At 46.2% G+C, this 20700-nt stretch overlaps 1 protein-coding gene across 3 annotated transcripts in view; it reads left to right on the top strand.

The window, feature by feature from the left end:
• The first annotated feature begins 6201 nt into the window (after positions 1 to 6201).
• tbx18 (T-box transcription factor 18) overlaps positions 6202 to 20700 on the top strand; it is a 30564-nt gene continuing 16065 nt past the window's right edge. Inside the window, exons 1-8 of one of the 3 annotated variants that reach the window (XM_072499830.1) lie at positions 6202 to 6233; positions 8335 to 8473; positions 13162 to 13383; positions 13791 to 13965; positions 14586 to 14687; positions 15688 to 15859; positions 18264 to 18431; positions 18854 to 18918. In XM_072499830.1, coding sequence (XP_072355931.1) covers positions 13173 to 13383; positions 13791 to 13965; positions 14586 to 14687; positions 15688 to 15859; positions 18264 to 18431; positions 18854 to 18918 — 893 coding nt within the window. In that variant the 5' untranslated portion in view covers positions 6202 to 6233; positions 8335 to 8473; positions 13162 to 13172. Of the gene's footprint in view, positions 6234 to 6719; positions 6889 to 8334; positions 8474 to 12633; positions 12823 to 13161; positions 13384 to 13790; positions 13966 to 14585; positions 14688 to 15687; positions 15860 to 18263; positions 18432 to 18853; positions 18919 to 20700 lie in introns of those variants that run through there. The other 2 variants (XM_072499829.1, XM_072499831.1) reach the window with 2 other exon arrangements.

Genomic DNA, 20700 nt, shown 5'->3' with positions numbered 1-20700 from the left:
TTAGATAGTGCAATATAATCCAAGCAGGAAGCTGTTTTTACAATCACTTCCTGTGGTAGCCAGATTGCTGTAGTTATTTCTCCATTGTCAGCATTAATGCATTTGATTAATGAAATAATATGTAGCTGAATGGACAGAGGTTCCAAAAAGTCAATCAAGTATTTCCTGTTACTTCAAAAATTTGTCATTGCACTTACTGATATGACCTGATGTTAATAAGAATATAAATGTGAGCAAAAGCAAAACATACCTTTAACAATCATTCCCTTGTTTAATCATTTCAGCTCTTGGAAAAATATTACTCTACATTTTACCTGTTTATGTTGTCATGAAAAATGTGTTTCTGTTGTTGCAACTTCACAAGGAATATGCTTGTGGTTAAGAGATTATATGACATCAAGTACTGGAGGGTGTAATTATTTCTGTATCAGAGGAAGGCAATTTATTTCACATTGTACCTCTAGAGTTAGAGATAAATCTATCTCCAGACAACGTCTTTAAGACCCTTGGAAGTGGTGCTGGGGTGATGGTGAGTGGGGCAAATTAAAGGAGGTGAGATAGTTTCATACCATTTTAGCTTAACACCACATGCAATGTAGTTCTCAGGCACCCAAGCTTTCTCTTCTTACCTGTGCTTAATTTAAATGTTCAGACGGTCTTGGGGGTCCCTGTCTGCATGTGTTAAGCATTTTCACCAAAGGGAGAGAAGCTGTATGTGTGTGCTGAATTATCTTACGGAATTCTCTTTTGGACAAAAGAATTGGAGTTTCAGCCAGGTCATGTAAAGGGGCACGGCACACTGGAGCCAACCCTTCAGTTTCTGAGCAAAAAGGTATTTCATCTCATATCGCAGGAGTTAAGATTTCTGACATCACTACACACAATGAACTGTAGCACCATACTTAATCTCTCTTAAGATAGCATGAGACTAGTTCAAATTCCAACTCCATTACCGTTCAGATAACAAATTGACAATAGATAACAGCTTCTTGTTTTGTGTCAGTGTTCCACTTCAATCCAATCTGTAGAACTCAAGTGCTTACAAAAACTGTGTAAAATTATGACTTTGAGTTTCAATAAAATACAAAACAGGCACTTTACTGAATGTACCCAATACTGGAGAATTTGCCATGTTTGTCATCTCTTGGTTCAGTCTTGTGAAATTTATAATATATCTACGTCACCACAGAGACTAACTACCAATTCCTGCACATAGTTCCATAATATCAAACCTTCTTTTTTCGTTGAACATCACATTCAGAAATGTACGGTTTCCACTAGTCTTTAACAATTTGACTAGAAATGTATATTTTAACGTGCGTGATAAAAAGCATATATTTGAAAAGTGTATTCAAAATAGTGAAATAACACTTGCCAATGATAGGCACAGAGCTTGCAGTTTAGCATTAAGTTACAGCACTAAGTTTCGTTTTACTGCCAAATCTTTACGAGCAGCGATTGCATAGTAGCTTCACGTTTGTGGGTCAATCAATAAATACATCGATATCTTTTTTTTAACACAGCAATACCAAATACTAGCACCAGTTTCCAGTGTGAAACTACAACTGTGGAAATTACACTATTTAATTCGTTTGCTTTCGAATCATTGCGAGTAACGAGTTTTTTTGTTATTTTAATTGCAAATAAATTATTTGAAGCTTATTTCAACATAAAAATAACTAGCACCGTAAAATATGTTTCCCGGTCATATCGTTTGTATTAGCCGTTTTAATGTGTTTATTTTAGTGATAATCAAAAAGATTCACTATTGTGCATAAAGACAGCCTTGCTATCAATGATACGGATTATCACAAAGGATGAATTTGAATAATGATAATAGTTAATTATAAATATGTGATTAAATACCCAGTAGCCGGGAAAGGGAAGGGAAATGTCTGTAAACCGTGATGCTTGTTTGGAGAGCTGGTGCAGACAAGATGGGCCAGATGTGCTGTAACAATCTGTGATTTATTCGGGGATAGCTATTTCCAGAGCGAATGACCTGACCAGACCGGCTCTCCGTTTCTTACTACTATGCACCTCACAACTCCAGAATCTTCCACAACTCCATTCATGTTTAGGTCCGGATTCTCGCCCTTTTGCAAAGTCTAGTCACCTTTTCCAGTGTGGGAACGTCCGTTTTTGAATTCTGTTTTGTCTCGAAGTTTTTGTTTTATAAATTGCACTACCACTGGTGGGCGGCGAGTTTATTGCTCAGCGCTGTCCATTTCTTCAGTGTTATTTAGGTGTAGCTCACCATTGGAGCAAATCAGTAACCCCTCATATCATATCACTGAAAAAAACAAAGGGTAACCAAAATATTTCACCGCCGCTAGATTTGGGGACTGAGGGGGGAATGTGTTAAGTAGGATTTTTATGTTGATGCAGCAGGAGTTCCGAAAGCGGTTTAAAATATAGAAAGCGTTAACTTCCACCAACAAACCAACATTATTATAACCATTTCTAATGAAGACAATCCCCGAGATAACAGCTTGTGTTATTCATGCAATCTAGAAAATATAAAAATAATTGAAATGAGTGAGCCAGAATATTATAGCCCAAAATGATATCATTCGGTAGACTGATCTCAAAGGATATTCTCCAATTGTTCTCGGGCATTTCTGTACCAGGAATCGCAGGAGCAATGATGATTATGTGTTGTTAATTTAAAACAATAACACTGTTTCAAGGCTAAAACAAAACCAAAGCACTGAGGATGTTGGAAATTTGAAATTATAAATGAAGATGCAGGTCTGGTTATGAGAGTGTGATAACAATTTGGACTCATTGGCGATCAGCCATTACCGTTGAGTCATCAGTGGTTTTAGATGGCTGTTTGAAAAATAATAATTGGGTATTAAAGACAGAACACTAAATAAGACTTTGATCTGAGCTCCATGTTGTTTACGAATCCGGTGCGCATCCGATTAACTAGCTGACAAGGGATGCAGACATTACAAATACAGTAGTGATAATATACAGTCAATTGTTATCGTTCATGGCGACTTTGTTAGAGATTAAAATATGGCTGATTTATCGGGGAATAAGCAAGTCGCGGGTCCCCACATTTAGTTGGCGTTATTTTTTCCCTAGCTTGTTTGACACTGATTTAAAATAATTATCCACCCCCAACTCCCTCCCCCGTGGTGATTGGTAAATACCAGTAAAGGTAAATACATAACTGGGGAGGAATAAGAGCGGGGAGATTGGGAGCTCTCCTTCATAACAATTCGTTAAATGACATTTAATGTTTCAAGTCGATGATTGAACTTCCCACGTTGTCCATCATTCAATAATCCAATTGTTATCACTATTATCCTGAGAATAGGGTGTTTTTCTTGCAACCTTTCTTGGCCGATGTGTGTTCGGCAGGAGTAGCTGGGGGATTTCTATGAGGAGAACTCAATTGCCATTAAATGAAAATGTCAAAATACATTGTCCAATGGAAGAAACCAATTGAAATGAAAGAAAAAATGAAATGAAAATCACTTATTGTCACAAGTAGGCTTCAAATGTAGTTACTGTGAAAAGCCCCTAGTCGCCACATTCCGGCGCCTGTTCGGGGAGGCTAGTACGGGAATTGAACCGTGCTGCTGGCCTGCCTTGGTCTGCTTTAAAAGCCAGCTCTTTAGTCCTGTGCTAAACCAGCCCCTTTCTGGTGTGCTTGAAAGCTAGTTGGTGTGAAAGCTTTAAAGAGCAGGTACATTTTTCAAAAAGCATGGAATCGTTTGTCCAAATTTCGCATAAAAGTCTCGCATTATTTGTTTAAAATGTCCTTACAGGTGACTGCAGATATATAGTATATAATATATGTGGGCACACACAATCCGGAAATCACCACTGGTCAGTTTCAGCTGAACTAGGAACTGATATGTGTGTGTTAAACATAATATTGTTAAACTGGCTGTAGTAACACGCAGGAATTCTGCATCTTAAGACTGCAACGTGTCTGCCACTCTAAGCGGGAATGTGTGGATGAGAACGTGCCGCGCCTCAGTGGGTGAGCTCGGTGAAGATGGTATAACCACTGGCGCCGATGAAACAATATATTCACCCCAACATCTTTCGAATATTTTGTTACACGGCCTTCAACCGACACGGTGCAAGAAAAGTTCAGAAAAAAAAATACACCACCATCTGGGGACCGCATCCGACTGGAATTATTCGTTGAGAATTGTGAGCCGCAACAAATACTGAACAAATATTTCGTTCCAGCAACTTCTCCGACTGGGGGTCAGAACTGGTCGCAGGCTGTGCGCTGCTGTCAGAGCTTAAGACAAAATAAATGTTCAAGTGCAGGTAACGCACACCCAATTGCTAAGTACAACGAGCACCCAGTTAAAAAATGTATCTTTTCATTTTCATTTTTTATTGATAAAACAGTGGCAAAAAAAAGGTTAAGAAGTCAGTGATCAGAGTATCGCATTGGTCGAAAAATGTAAGACGGTGTGGCAAAATAACAAAGATACCACTTGTGTAATGCAAACTCGACTAGCGGTATTTTGTCTGTTCCAGTCACAATGCATAGAATCAATTGTCCTTTCCTCACTGATGGGCAGATGTTAAACTGCCCCCCCCTCTCCCCCCCCCCCGTCAAAACCAATGTTACCACGCATTTCTGATGTAACGGTCTCTAAATATTAATGATAATATCGAAATTAGTCTTTCTTTTTAATATCAGCGATGCGTCAGCCAGAAACGTAAAGGAAATCTTCCGTTTCCTGCCCTTGCAGAGTGTTGAGCAAAGAGGATGGATGAGGTACCTGGATGCTAACAGTAGGTGGCACAATATACATGAACCCCCAGCTTCAATGCGGCCTGGGCGGGGGGAGGGGGAGAGAACTGCGATCAACTGGAGCAGAGTTTGCTACTTTTATGGGATTTATTATCAAAGTTGTATCGGAATGTTTTTGAATTGTTTCTTTTCAATGATGGGAAATTGTTACAATTGTTACACTGTAGAGATAAGTGCAACACGATGGAAATAACACGGAGGAATACTATTGCAGCGTTTACTGGGTGCTTGTCATTAGCGTTCACCCAGTGTTTAATGGGTGCTTGTCATTAGCGTTCACAATTCTATTAATCTAATATTGCAAATGTGATCCCTTAATGGGATACATATTTTTGTAAGTTCTAATACAGAAAACAGGCCATGAGAACTGTACAAAGTTCAATTTGTGGTTGGAAAGGGTGTTTGGACCATTGGGACACAGTTAATGACGCCGGCAGGGGATCCGGCAGACTGGAGTGATCCTTATTACTGGAAAAGGAATTGATGGAACACTGAAGGGTCGCATTTTCACAGGGCATCTTAAAGCACAGGAGGCTTTGGCCGTGTAAAACGTGCTGGGGACTTAACTGCGGTTGAAGCTGAAGAAATAAAACTGCGGCTTTCGTGATGTTTTGCTTCACGTTTCTATGTGGTGGTTTTGACGTTTCAGACAGTGGGGATAAAAGCGCAGAGATGCAACAGGACGATTCACTAACAGTGAGGCTACACGCGGAAACCCCCAACTGTCACGTCTAAATGATCCCGCTCTCCTTCTCAACGCTACTTTATCGGGAATAACTCATATTAACACGGGGCTGGAATATAGACAAATATGAGGTTGGAGAGCATCTATTAATTAGCGAAGCGTCTACCAATTTCTAAAAACGGTTCAGAATAAACAGCCACAGTTACAGAGTGGCCGTTCCTAAATCAGTGCCTTGTCGTTTCTGAAGCATTTCTCCTTTTTAAAAAACTGCCTTTTCTCACTTCAAACAAGATGGGCCGAATCAAAATTTCTTCCCTAATGACTTGACGGCCAGGTATGTTTATTTTGTCCAATGTCCCCGCAACAAAAGAGCCAACAAGAACTTTTTAAAAAAACTGAAGCTACCCGTGTGAGCTGGTTGAAAACTTCTGGAGTCGATTGTGTAAGTTTTTCTCCATTGAGCCTGGTGCAATAGATTCCCCTTTGAACACATTAGGAATATCTGTGCATTTGGGGGACAATTTTACATGAAGGATAAATGTTCCCATAAACAAATATCTCAGGCTGTCAGCCTGACGTTCAGGTCATACACAGCCCCTCACGAAATCCCACTGCTAACGGTTCGGAATTTATTGAGACTGGTACCTACCGCCACCAACGGGAGTTTGATCAGGGTCCGAATGGTCACTGAGCTGGACATACGACGGTGGACAGGGGTCCAAATACAATCCTTCTGATCGCATGATTCAATCGGTAAATGAATTTAAAAGTTTTGAGATTGCAAGGACTGTACTGCACGGGCAGCACACGGGATTAACTCACAGTAATTTAGAGCAGAGAATATCGTGGAATGTGTGTGTGTCTCACTCTGCATCTTCCAGAGTGGGGCAGGGAAGGTAAACTGCAAGTCAGATAATTCTTATAGATCTATCGGGCCGAGATGATATTTCCATTTACAGATTTTGCCCCAACTGAAACATTTAACACGAATGTTAACTTTCACACCCTCGTCATAATGAGCTGCATATTTCTCCAGATCGGTGTCCAACGTGAGAATCTTGTAAGGTATACAAGGAGAGTGGAGATGTTATGCTGACGGTGTAGACTGCTGTGGGTACATGAGTAGCTGATAAACTGCACATGACCTGGTATATGAGAGATGGGGGGGGGGGGGGGGGGCGTTTTTTGAGAATGATTTGGATTTTATACAGCTGCGTTCCAAGTTGTTCGGCAGAAAGGAAAACACATCTGTTAGCGTTCGTCCATTGGTTTGATGCTGCAAAATTACTCCAGCTCCAGATCTCTGCATAGTCTGGGTTGTGTTGCTGGTGGTTTGTTTTCGTCAGGTGCCGCAATCCGGGGCCTGCCCGCAACCAGGGTGTTAACCTCGCCACAAGGCCTGGGGAAGGTGAGTTGATCGCGGTCAAACTGTGAAGGAGTTTGCAACTCGCGGGCACTGGCGGATAACAGGAGCCCAGAGGTGCTGAGGGAACGAAAGAAGGAACATGATGGGCGGGGGGGGGGGGGGGGGGGCGTCGTAGCCGGAGAGAGAGGAGAAAAGTCCTGACAACTTGACTTCTTAAATTTTTGGTATTTCATTATTATCGATCATTTTGATCCATGTGATTTAATTCTACCCAGCGAATTCAGATTTATCGAATGCTTCAATTATATCACAGACCGCATGTCGTCTGGGAGCGGTGGGCGGGGCCCAAGAAATTAAACATGTTGGTTAAAAATGTTGGTTAAAAAATAATGAGGGTGCAAGAGTCAAAGGCAGAAAATACATTCCTCAAAGCATTAAACACAGCAAAACAAAAGCTAGCCTGGTCAATAGTACTTTTTATTTGACTCAATTGTGTCATTTTTCTTGAGCTTTATTCTAACTTAAAAAGGCACCAGGGTAAGCTGTCCCTTTTGACAAGCATTGAAAAGCGAGGAACGTTTCAGTGAGGAGGGGAGGGGAGATTGGTGAAGAGGGGGTCAGAGAGGAGGCGGTTAGTGAGGAGGGGGGTCAGTGAGGAGGGACTCAGTGAGGAAGAGGTTAGTGAAGAGGGGGGTCAGTGAAGAATTGGCAGTAAAGGGGGACTCGGTGAAGAGGGGGATTAGTGAAGAGGGAATCAGTGAAGAGGGGGTTTAGAGAAGAGGGAATCATTGAAGAGGGGGTTAAGTGAAGAGGGACTCAGTAAAGAGGGGGGTTAGTGAAGAGGGGGGTTAGTGAAGGGGGAATCAGTGAAGATGGGGGTTAGTGAAGAGGGAATCAGTGAGGACGGGGGTTAGTGAAGAGTCAGTAAAGTGTCAGTAAAGAGGGGGGTTAGTGAAGAGAGGGGTCAGTGAAGAGGGGGGTTGGTTAAGAGGGAATCAGTGAAGAGGAGGGTTAGTGAAGAGGGTCTCAATGAGGGGGGGGGGGTAGTGAAGAGGGGGGGTTAGTGAAGAGGGGGATTAGTGAAGAGCGGAGTCAGTGAAGAGAGACTCACTGAGGAGGGGGCCATCGGCTTAGCCGGATCAGCATCAGAGTGAATAGACGGGTTAGGATAGATTTCCTTCAACGGAAAGTTGGTGGAGCAGGCGACGCTTTGTCAGATTTGGAAATGATTGGCAACGAAATTGTGTTATTTATTTGAGAATATACAATACATACTTATAACAGATAAATCTGCGGGGTTGTTGGAGGAGAGCTGGGCAGTGAGACTTATTTGGAAATACTTTAGCAAAGAGTCAGCAATCACCACAGTCGTATCGCCTTTTATGTGCCTAGGTGTAAGGCAACTGGAGATGTATTGCGAAAACAGGAAAATGTTTCTACCCTGATCACATGTTCGGATACTAACTGACATGCTGAATTAAATTCTAGTATACCTGTTTTGTGCAACAAGGACATTACTTGGGATTCTACAACAGCGTTTCAAAGTTAACTTCTGGGAATGTCTTTATTGACATTGATCCTACGAGTTGCAGCACTTCAGGCTGAGTCGCCAATTGGATACAGTGAGGTTTGTAAATTTCTGAGTGTCAACACTGTTTTCTTCTGTTTTTATCTGGATGGAGTGTTTTGTTAGTATTTGGTTTAAACAACTCGACATTCAGCGCTTTAAAAATCCTCGGCAAACGCGTTGTTTACTGGTTTTAATTTAAACCATTTCGCATTTATATTATATGTAAAGCTCGTTTCCCATCGTAATGAACACTCGAAAGCCTGTTGGGTGTGTGTGTGTGTTTTTTTCCAAGAACTGTGACTGGCTTCGATTTATAATTTACCAAAAGATTTTTGTGTTAATCACTTCGACGCATTTCCCTGCTGGCCGTCTAACCACTGGTATTTATTGCTTCTCATACTAGAACTTGTTGACATATTTGGAAACATTATGTTATTCTATCAAGATGTCTTGCCATGCATCTGTCTATGATTTAACTGCTATCTGCAATATATTTGCTCCTCACCCCATTTACGTCTACAATTACAAATCGGCCTACTGACTGGCACCAATACCGATCGGACATGTGATTTCCTGGTGGGTGAAATCCTTTGTCACACTTTACCTGTGTGTTAGTTTACCGCAATGCCGGTCATTTGACAACACCTAAAAGCCATCTCTCCCGTGGATGTAGATCAGGAATGATTCGCCTACAGCCCTTAACTGTTAACCACTGAATGGCTAATAAACATTCCCCGCTTTCTCTGTGCCTGGTCAGAAGCCTGCTCCTGACATTGGGCGTGCTTGAAAAATTCCCTACGATGTGATATTATTTTTTGTTGACCTGCTTGTCCAGGAGTTGATGAACAGGATCAGCTTCTGTCGGTGAAACAGACTGAAAGGGGATGGGATGGGTTGATGGGCGGGGGGGGGAGTTAGTGGAGAGAATACAGCTCCCCAACATTGTTAAAACTGGGATGGCACACTCCAAGAAGGGCCAGTGTTCCAGCAGCATCCTGGCACGTCCCATATTGCAGCAGAAACCTGGCCAATCCCACATTGCAGCAGAAACCTGGCCAGTCGCATATTGCAGCAGAAACCTGGCCAATCCCACATTGCAGCAGAAACCTGGCCAGTCCCATATTGCAGCAGAAACCTGCCCAGTCCCATATTGCAGCAGAAACCTGGCCAATCCCACATTGCAGCAGAAACCTGGCCAGTCCCATATTGCAGCAGAAACCTGGCCAGTCCCACATTGCAGCAGAAACCTGGCTAATCCCACATTGCAGCAGAAACCTGGCCAGTCCCATATTGCAGCAGAAACCTGGCCAATCCCACATTGCAGCAGAAACCTGGCCAGTCCCACATAGCAGCAGAAACCTGGCCAGTCCCATATTGCAGCAGAAACCTGGCCAGTCCCATATTGCAGCAGAAACCTGGCCAGTCCCATATTGCAGCAGAAACCTGGCCAGTCCCATATTGCAGCAGAAACCTGGCCAGTCCCATATTGCAGCAGAGACCTGGCCAGTCCCATATTGCAGCAGAGACCTGGCCAGTCCCATATTGCAGCAGAAACCTGGCCAGTTCCATATTGCCGCAGAAACCTGGCCAGTCCCATATTGCAGCAGAAACCTGCCCAGTCCCAAATTGTAGCAGAAACCTAGCCAGTCCCATATTGCAGCAGAAACCTGGCCAGTCCCACATTGCAGCAGAAACCTGCCCAGTCCCATATTGTAGCAGAAACCTAGCCAGTCCCATATTGCAGCAGAAACCTGGCCAGTCCCACATTGCAGCAGAAACCTGCCCAGTCCCATGTTGCAGCAGAAACCTGGCCAGTCCCATATTGCAGCAGAAACCTGGCCAGTCCCATATTGCAGCAGAAACCTGGCCAGACCCACATTGCAGCAGAAACCTGGCCAGTCCCATATTGCAGCAGAAACCTGGCCAGTCCCATATTGCAGCAGAAACCTGGCCAGTCGCATATTGCAGCAGAAACCTGGCCAGTCCCATATTGCAGCAGAAACCTGCCCAGTCCCATGTTGCAGCAGAAACCTGGCCAGTCCCACATTGCAGCAGAAACCTGGCCAGTCCCACATTGCAGCAGAAACCTGGCCAGTCCCATATTGCAGCAGAAACCTGGCCAGTCCCATATTGCAGCAGAAACCTGCCCAGTCTCATGTTGCAGCAGAAACCTGGCCAGTCCCACATTGCAGCAGAAACCTGGCCAGTCCCATGTTGCAGCAGAAACCTGGCCAGTCCCATATTGCAGCAGGAACCTGGCCAGTCCCATATTGCAGCAGAAACCTGGCCAGTCCCACATTGCAGCAGAAACCTGGCCAGTCCCATATTGCAGCAGAAACCTGGCCAGTCCCATGTTGCAGAAGAAACCTGGCCAGTCCCACATTGCAGCAGAAACCTGGCCAGTCCCATATTGCAGCAGAAACCTGCCCAGTCCCATATTGCAGCAGAAACCTGCCCAGTCCCATATTGCAGCAGAAACCTGGCCAGTCCCACATTGCAGCAGAAACCTGGCCAGTCCCATATTGCAGCAGAAACCTGGCCAGTCCCATATTGCAGCAGGAACCTGGCCAGTCCCATGTTGCAGAAGAAACCTGCCCAGTCCCATATTGCAGCAGAAACCTGGCCAGTCCCATATTGCAGCAGGAACCTGGCCAGTCCCATATTGCAGCAGAAACCTGGCCAGTCCCATATTGCAGCAGAAACCTGCCCAGTCCCATATTGCAGCAGGAACCTGGCCAGTCCCATATTGCAGCAGAAACCTGGCCAGTCCCATATTGCAACAGGAACCTGGCCAGTCCCATATTGCAGCAGAAACCTGGCCAGTCCCATATTGCAGCAGAAACCTGGCCAGTCCCATATTGCAGCAGAAACCTGCCCAGTCCCATATTGTAGCAGAAACCTGCCCAGTCCCATATTGCAGCAGAAACCTGGCCAGTCCCACATTGCAACAGAAACCTGGCCAGTCCCATATTGCAGCAGAAATCTGCCCAGTCCCATATTGCAGCAGAAACCTAGCCAGTCCCATATTGCAGCAGAAACCTGGCCAGTCCCATATTGCAGCAGAAACCTGGCCAGTCCCATATTGCAGCAGAAACCTGGCCATCCCATATTGCAGCAGAAACCTGGCCAGTCCCATATTGCAGCAGAAACCTGGCCAGTCCCATATTGCAGCAGAAACCTGGCCAGTCCCATATTGCAGCAGGAACCTGGCCAGTCCCATGTTGCAGAAGAAACCTGCCCAGTCCCATATTGCAGCAGAAACCTGGCCAGTCCCATATTGCAGCAGGAACCTGGCCAGTCCCATATTGCAGCAGAAACCTGGCCAGTCCCACATTGCAGCAGAAACCTGGCCAGTCCCATATTGCAGCAGAAACCTGCCCAGTCCCATATTGCAGCAGGAACCTGGCCAGTCCCATATTGCAGCAGAAACCTGGCCAGTCCCATATTGCAACAGGAACCTGGCCAGTCCCATATTGCAGCAGAAACCTGCCCAGTCCCATATTGCAACAGGAACCTGGCCAGTCCCATATTGCAGCAGAAACCTGGCCAGTCCCATATTGCAGCAGAAACCTGGCCAGTCCCATATTGCAGCAGAAACCTGCCCAGTCCCATATTGCAGCAGAAACCTGCCCAGTCCCATATTGCAGCAGAAACCTGGCCAGTCCCACATTGCAACAGAAACCTGGCCAGTCGCATATTGCAGCAGAAACCTGCCCAGTCCCATATTGCAGCAGAAACCTGGCCATCCCATATTGCAGCAGAAACCTGGCCAGTCCCATATTGCAGCAGAAACCTGGCCAGTCCCATATTGCAGCAGAAACCTGGCCAGTCCCATATTGCAGCAGGAACCTGGCCAGTCCCATGTTGCAGAAGAAACCTGCCCAGTCCCATATTGCAGCAGAAACCTGGCCAGTCCCATATTGCAGCAGGAACCTGGCCAGTCCCATATTGCAGCAGAAACCTGGCCAGTCTCATATTGCAGCAGAAACCTGGCCAGTCCCATATTGCAGCAGGAACCTGGCCAGTCCCATATTGCAGCAGAAACCTGGCCAGTCTCATATTGCAGCAGAAACCTGGCCAGTCCCATATTGCAGCAGGAACCTGGCCAGTCCCATATTGCAGCAGAAACCTGGCCAGTCCCATATTGCAACAGGAACCTGGCCAGTCCCATATTGCAGCAGAAACCTGGCCAGTCCCAAAGGCTCCGTCCCATAATCGGCCAAGAGAGACATGTTAATGAGGGAGATCTGTTGCTCACATTGGTCTATTAGGACAATCGCCGGCCGCTGATAGGGCGCAATGGGTGTGATTGACAGCTCCCCCTGCCCACACGCCCCGCCCCCTGCCGCCTGGAACTGACACGCGTGGAGCTGGCCGGCTGAAGTATGTCCAGCGCTCTCCTGCTTGTAAGTGCTGACAGATCAAGGCAACAAAATTCAATTACCAGCCCTAATTGCGCTCAGAGAGTCCACCCGCGGCGTCTCCACTCCAAGTCAGTCCAACTGGCCCATTGGACGAGACGGAGCCCCCTTTTTCCTCCCTCTCCTTCGCTCTCTCTCTCTTTCCCCCCCTTGCCACTCTCTAAAACTTTTTCCTCTTCTCCAGGAATATCCTGCGCACTGGATTCCATCTGGACGTTTGGGAAGGTGGAAAGGGTGGCGGGGGGGGGGGGGGGGGGGCGGGGGCGGATAGGGGGAGGAAGAAAAACTTGTCTTTCTCAGAAACTTAACTTGTAACACACACAGCCCAGCGTGGAATGGCCGAGAAAAGGAGGTCGCCGTCCACGATGAGTTTGAAAGCTCACGCCTTTTCTGTGGAAGCGCTAATCGGGGCGGAGAAGAAAAGGAGACTGGGCGACAATGGTGCCGAGGTGAAGGATCTGAGGACAAGCCAGACCGTGAACGTGCCGAGCACCGAGTGCAACCCGGAGGGCGACAGAGGCGGCGGCGCTTACAGCGAGAGGCCGGGTGAGTGAGTGTGCCAAGCAGGACCCTGAACTCTCCTGTCCCAACTGATCCTCTGGGGGGGGGGGGGGGGGGGGGGATATCCGGGGGGGGGGATATCCCGGGGCGTCGCCTGGGCACACTCTACAGGTTCAATTTTAATCGATCAAAAACTCCTCTCCTTTTCCAACCATAGGTTTCAAATTATAACATTTGTGACGTTAGCTGGCATATAAATAAAAGATATTTTGCATTTCACGCCTCTGTGAAGACAGTAGAAATGACATATCTACATTTAAAGTAGCCTTGAGTCTGTGTTTGTGTGCGTGAATGTATCTAATTAAAGTTTCGCAGTATGGTCTTTATTGGGGAACTGCAGCCTGCAATCGGGACGCTTTCAAATGTTTCGTTTTGTTCCTCGAATGCTCCAGTCCTGAACGGGGACGATGCCCTGGAGAACCCGACCCCTGCAGTAGTCAGTAAGGCCTACGTCGCGCCCAAGGGTGGCACCTCTCGGGAGGACATTCAAGTCGAGCTTCAAGGCGCTGACCTGTGGAAGAGGTTCCACGATATCGGCACCGAGATGATCATAACGAAAGCAGGCAGGTCAGTCTGACTGTGTGTGTGTGTGTGCGTCCCGCAACACCAGCCGCTCAAGGTACTCTTTGCCTTTCTCTGCAGTTGGCTACAACTTATATGTGAAATGCCCTTCAGTCGGTGTGTCTGGTCACCGCTTGCCCATCATGCCATTGCGCCCACGGTGGCTCTGCAGCTTTGCCATGTAGTGAGGAACCTTCTCACACTCGCCTGCTTTTAAACTAACGCCCACCCGTTTGCAAATGCTCGAAAATAACTTCGCTGTGGACTGACATGGACAAACCTCATCCCAGTTACAGAAATTTACAGATTTTAGACGCTTTTCTGTGATTAAATCCAAAGACTTCACGATTTAATTACTGTCCAGCACAATGACTTACCCGGGTATTTTTAAAGGGCACATTTACCGTATTTTGCGGCTGCTGGCTCTTTCTCCTAACTCTTTCTTATAGTTTGGTTGGAAAGTAGTTGGTCCTCAGTATTTCTTCTACTACATATCGGGGCGAGATGGAGCGGGGTCTGGCTGCCTTACCGGTTGCCAGGTGCAATACTTCAGATTTTACTCTCTGTTCTCGAAGCTGCTTTCTTCATTTTCATGTGTTTGTTCTGATTTGTGTTTCTATGTAAAGGAGGATGTTTCCGGCGATGCGGGTGAAGATCAGTGGCCTGGATCCTCACCAGCAGTACTACATCGCCATGGACATTATACCAGTGGACAACAAACGTTATAGGTATAAAGTCGGAGCACACAGAGGAACACAAACGGATATAACTAGAACAGGAGAGTTGGGGCTTCGCCAGGGAGGGTTAGAACGGGCCGAATGGTATTTTGTCGCTATTTTCCTGTGTATTCATCAGAACAATTAAATTGTGGGAAAGTAGGCATCTCTCGGATTTCCAAATTTGCTAAGTAGGTCACCCCCCCCCCCCCCCCCACACACACACACTCCTTGGTTCTGGCCACCGTGTAACGCCCACCATCTCCACATGTACCGGCTTCAATCGTGTGTAACTAGCGACAGTCCAGAACTACGCGGTGATATCTCTCCCCGCCAACAATTCCTATCTCCCGCCATCAGGATGTACCCCCCCCCCCCCCGCCCCCAAGGAACGGTCTCAATAGGAATGGCACGAGACGTGGGCTTCCCACCGCGTCGTATCTCGCATAGTCCCAGTCTGCTCATTATCACCGCAACCGGGTAATGCAGTCGGAATCCAATGTTTAGTATGCGAATCTCGGTTCCTGGTACATATATATATGGTATACATGTACAGCTCCCTTCCAGAGCTCCCCGCAGAGCCGCACACCTTTGCAACCGTTCATCTGTCCCAGCTATTAAAGTCCAATCTCTCTTATCGTTTGCACCTCCCGGCTGCAATGCCTGCCCGCTTTACAATCATCCCGTATCTCTTTAAAATGAGGCGATGAAAACTGATTCGCAAAATCCGATTCACCGCAAAATTACGGAAGCAGCCTTTGCAGTTTTGAAAGCTTTGGGAGAAATACATTTTCCAGTAATCTGGAAGAATTTATATTCCCCCCAATGCTTATTCCTGGATTTGTTGAATTTCCAAAACGACTTAATGTGGGTTACAAACAGAAAAGCGAGTATTGTGATTATGTTTCAACGGGGGAAGGTGTTTGGTGGTCACATGGTTTATTTTTTTTAATGAAGTGTTGCCGTTTCTGGAGGTGCTCAGCTGGTTAGTGCTTGTCTCCTCTTGCCGCAGGTATGTGTACCACAGCTCCAAATGGATGGTGGCAGGGAATGCGGATTCGCCAGTTCCTCCCCGGGTTTACATCCACCCGGACTCTCCAGCCTCCGGAGATACCTGGATGCGACAGGTCATCAGCTTCGACAAGCTCAAACTCACCAACAACGAGCTGGACGACCAGGGACATGTGAGTGTCCAGCGCCCATTTTATTCATTCATTCATTCATTCCCCTTTTTGTCGTTTCACTCAATCACCTCTTCCAACCGTGTAACCACAGCCAAGAGGCCTGGCTACTTTCCATCGTGTAGGTCACTCCAAAACCATCAGGATTCACTTGTACGACTATTCTTTCAGAACTGATGCCCTCATTCCCAGTCCAGTTAGTGCAAATATCTCTTTGCAATATTCTTTTTAAAAAAATCTCCGGTAAAGGAGTCTGACACACGCTATGTGCTGTGTCCCTGACGCCTCTCCTCGGCGGAATGTTGTTTAAAAATACTCCAAACTTTATGAGACGGCCCAAGATTAGTTAACATGTTTATTTAAACAAGGCAAGGGTCATTAAATGGACAACGGGACTTTTTTTTAAAAAGATAGATGATTATTTGGGAGCATCATTGGTAGTTTTCAAGAATGTTTCCCATGCGGGAGATCAAGCCGAAATAAACGCCAAGGACAACTTAATCTGACGCAAAGAGAATCAATAAGTAAATATTTAAGGCGCATTCCACATAAAGCGGTTGTGTGAATTATATCATTGACGTTGAGTTGATGCTGTCTTTATAAAGAAGCAATGCATTATTGTGGAAATGTGCGATTGGGTTTAAAATTTCCCAAGTTTTTATATTTTATCCCAACATTTTGTAAAAAGGTTACTACGGTCCAAAGAGGTTGCAACAATTGCTGTGTTTTGCCGGTCAGTTCCGTATGGATGTGCAGACGTGACGAGTCACATTGTGTCCTAAATCGATGAGGCTAGTTGTCCGGCCACGGTTAGGAGCGGGGGTGGGATAGAGGGGATAGCTGGGAAGGGAAAAGGGAGGGAGGGGGTGATTGTATACATACCTAAATACCAAGTAATTGTACTGTTGAATGCCGGTTAACGGGCTTCTGGTTTTAATTCAGAATGAAAGTTGTTCAAATGAAATAGAAAGTTTGATTATTCTGCCATTGTGCAAATTTATAGCGAATGTGCTTTCCTTGAACCGCTGCTGTCCTGTATATAATGTTTGATACAACGGAGTGGCTTATTCGCCTACTTCAGGGAGTGGTTAAGAATCAACCCCATGAAGGCCACACTGGGTGAGGGCGGCAGTTCCTCGCCCCCTCCTCACTCCCCCTCCCCCCCCCATTCTAAAGTACAAGCCCAGTGTTTACAACAATTGATAAACAGCCTCTTAATTTCTAGATTTAAAAAAAATATGTATCCAGATTTTCAACGCGCCAAGGTGTTCTATGGGCAAGTCCTGCTGGCCTCAGGATCACTGCTTTGCATCAATGGGGATTTTTCGAAAGGAGGAGGGTTACATTTAAATGTTACAGTTCTATCTCTGGGCTCCTTTCAGCGCTGGTAGAGTTTGCAATTCCCCACGCCAAGCAGAACCCCCCCCCCCCCCCCCCCCCGCCCCGTCCAGGTTCATCGTTCAAATCGCCCGTTCACCCCCTTATTGCTCTAATTGGAGCAGGAACTATTTCCTGAGATGTTAACCTTTATCGAGGATTCAACAGTATTTCTGTTCTCCGAATGTTTCTGCACAAGTGGCCTGCCATGCGGGCTCCCCACACCGCAGAGAGTTATTGTATAAATGTGATTGACAAAAGAACCCCGCGAATGAGTATCTACAACATGTAACGTTGGGCCCACTTGGACCTCTCCCTTCCCATGAAGTGTCCGGCTGCAGTGCTGTTTACGGGGTTAACTCGCCGTCCGTCGTGTGTGGCACACTGGGGCGAGTCCGTTGTTTGAAAAGTGGGCGAGTAAAGTGGCGAGATGAATTGAATCTTTCATCCTTAGGGGTGAAAGCCTGGAGAAGTTCCGCATTGGAACTGGGAGCGTAAAGGTAGCGTGGAGAAAAAAAACAATTTTACAATGATTTCAATGTGTTATCGAAAACGGTAAAGAGAACCCATTGCAATGTAGTCGAATAAAGACAGGACAGTCGTTCTTTATAGACAACACACTCACGACCCCGGGTGTGTGCTTGAACGTGTCAAACCATGGCAATTTGTAATTTGCACTGTTATCAGCCTGTATAGATTTACCGGCGCTAGGGAAGGGAAACTTATAGAATTGAACAGAGAGGCAGGGAGGAACAATTGCATCGACGTTTCCTACAAAAGGCACACTGATCTGTATATAGAAAACGAGCTGGAAGAGGTCAGCAGTGCGCGCTTATAGTTCAGGAAATGGTGCAGGCGAAAGGGGCATTGCTTCGCCCTCACATGGTGGGAGCTGCCCATTTATCAGCTCTGGCCAGCGATCCCGCAGTCTAGCACCACCCAGCCTGGTCCAGAATGAAACAGCTGGACCCTGTGAGGAGATTGTGCTCTTTAGATAACCATCTGGATTGTTTGTTTGTTGCCGGGACAGATTATACTGCACTCCATGCACAAATATCAGCCCCGGGTCCATGTCATCCGCAAAGAGTGTGGAGAGGAGCTTTCACCCATCAAAGCCATCCCGGGAGGGGACGGGGTGAAGCATTTCTCCTTCCCGGAGACCGTCTTCACAACAGTGACCGCCTACCAGAACCAGCAGGTAAGACACTGCAGCCCCTCCGCCGGGCCAGAGTAACCGCCCTCCTCACCCTGCACTTCACACACTTACACTTCAGCCAAACACAACTCTTTGTAGAGCGGAGGTTTAAATCGGATATCACACACATTTAACAAACAACATCCCGCGGATTGCTCAACGGTAATATTATTTACCCGGTCCACTGAGTTGGTGAGCTTCTAGTTAAACAACTGTTACATTTTAGAATTAATTTCTATTTTTTGTTTAAATCGAGACGTTTCTGCGATCTGGAGCGGTTTAAACTTGGCAGATCAGTCAATAGGCAAGAGGGCTGTTAGAAATTGTCTCCTTCCCCGGGATCATGCATGAATGGAACAGTTCCAGTCAGGAACCAGTTTGAAGCCAGCCGCTGTCCTCTAATGTCAATTCCGCTTCTGTCTCAGATCACCAGGTTGAAGATCGACAGAAACCCATTTGCCAAAGGGTTCCGGGATTCAGGTCGCAACAGGTAATCATTTAGTTCCCCTTTGACGGAGAACTTGCCTCATACCTCAGCGCCGACATTGTAAATCTCTCTCACACACACACACAATGATAGCCTTCTTTCTCCTCGCCCAAATACACTTCCCTCAACCTCACACCTCCCTCGCCTCACTTAACTGGAAATAATTGGTGCTTGTACCTCGCACACCCTCCGGGCGGCCAGGGACAGGGACAGATGCAGAGATTAATGGGTCTCCCCCCCCCCCCCCCCCCAGCACACCACCACCCCCGGTCGGACCCCTGCACTGCCCATAAAGTTTAAAAAGCAGAAAGGGGCAAACACTGGCCTCTTAGAAAAAACAGGAAAACACAACTCGATCTGCTAAGCAAACTCGGCCATTTGATAGCGCAAGCGCGGCAAGTGATAAAATGGGAAAAGTTCAAGGCATCTTGTGTAAATTATCGCCTTAGCAACATCTCTCCGGGAGGCAACTTTTATCTTGACTGAAACCCAAACGTTCCTATTACTGGGGAAATGAAGCCATGATTTTTGAGCCCGAGTCTAGCCAATAAATATTTTATTGTAGCTTCCTGCAAAATGCCTATGATCCCCTGTGAAGTCAGTGTGAAAGCCATTATATCTGAGCAACATGTTGGCTAGCAAACAACAAGCAGGACTTTACATTTTTCATTACCTGGTCGCCATGAATTTTCCCGACTGTGGGATATTTCTTTAATAAATGTAGGTCAATTATACTGATGTGCTTTCGCCAGATTTGGTATCTACCACCTTCCTGGCAAATCCACAAAGAGACTGATGCAGCAAGTGCAGGTTAATATGGTTAGTGCCAAAGGACTGGTAGATAGCCAATGTTATGCCAATGTTTTAGGAAGGTTGGGAGAACGCGTTCAGGGAAATAAAACAAACGATTCAGCTCAACACCAGCAAGAGGGAAAATCCCGACACAATGAGAAAACGCCTCCTGGGGACCAAATATATAATCATAGAATTTACAGTGCCCAAGGAGGGCATTCGGCCCATGGAGTATGCACCGGCCCTTGGAAAGAGCACCTTAATTAAGCCCATGCCTCCACCCTATCCCCATAATCCAGTAACCCTACCTAACCTTTTGGACACTAAAGGGCAATTTATCATGGCCAATCCACCTAGCCTGCACATCTTTGGACTGTGGGAAGAAACCGGAGCAACCGGAAGAAACCCACGCAGACACTGGGAGAAAGTGGAAACTCTACACAGACAGTCACCGGAGGCCGGAATTGAACCCAGGTCCCTGGAGCTGTGAGGCAGCAGTGCTAACGACTGTGCCACCGTGCAATGAATAGTCTACATGAATTTCAACAGGAATGTGTCACTTGGCCAGCTTATGTCCAGAGAGATAGAATTGAAAAGTAGAGACGTTATACTAAACCTGTATTGAAAGTTAGTCCACACTTGGAATGCTGTATATAATGCATGTGTAAGTGTAAGTGATGATGGCACATTGGTGATTTCACTGGACCAGCCAGTTCAAATCCCACCTCAGCAGCTGGTAGAATTTAAATCTAATTGTGAAATTTGGAATGTAGTTCTAGTCATGGTACCCGCGACAACTATCACCAATTGTTGTGACAACAACCCCCCCAAAATCTGGTTCACTATGTCCCTTGAGGAAAGGAAGTCTGCCGTCCTTATGCAACCTGGCTTACATGTGACTCCAGGCCCACAACAATGTGGGTGACTCTTAGCTGACCTCTGAAAAGACCTAGCAAGTCCTTCAGTTCGAAGGCAGTTAGGGATTGACAACAA

Source organism: Scyliorhinus torazame, chromosome 4 (assembly GCF_047496885.1).
Source record: "Scyliorhinus torazame isolate Kashiwa2021f chromosome 4, sScyTor2.1, whole genome shotgun sequence".
Taxonomy (NCBI): Eukaryota; Metazoa; Chordata; class Chondrichthyes; order Carcharhiniformes; family Scyliorhinidae; genus Scyliorhinus; species Scyliorhinus torazame.
This window is presented reverse-complemented; position numbering and strand designations above follow the sequence as displayed.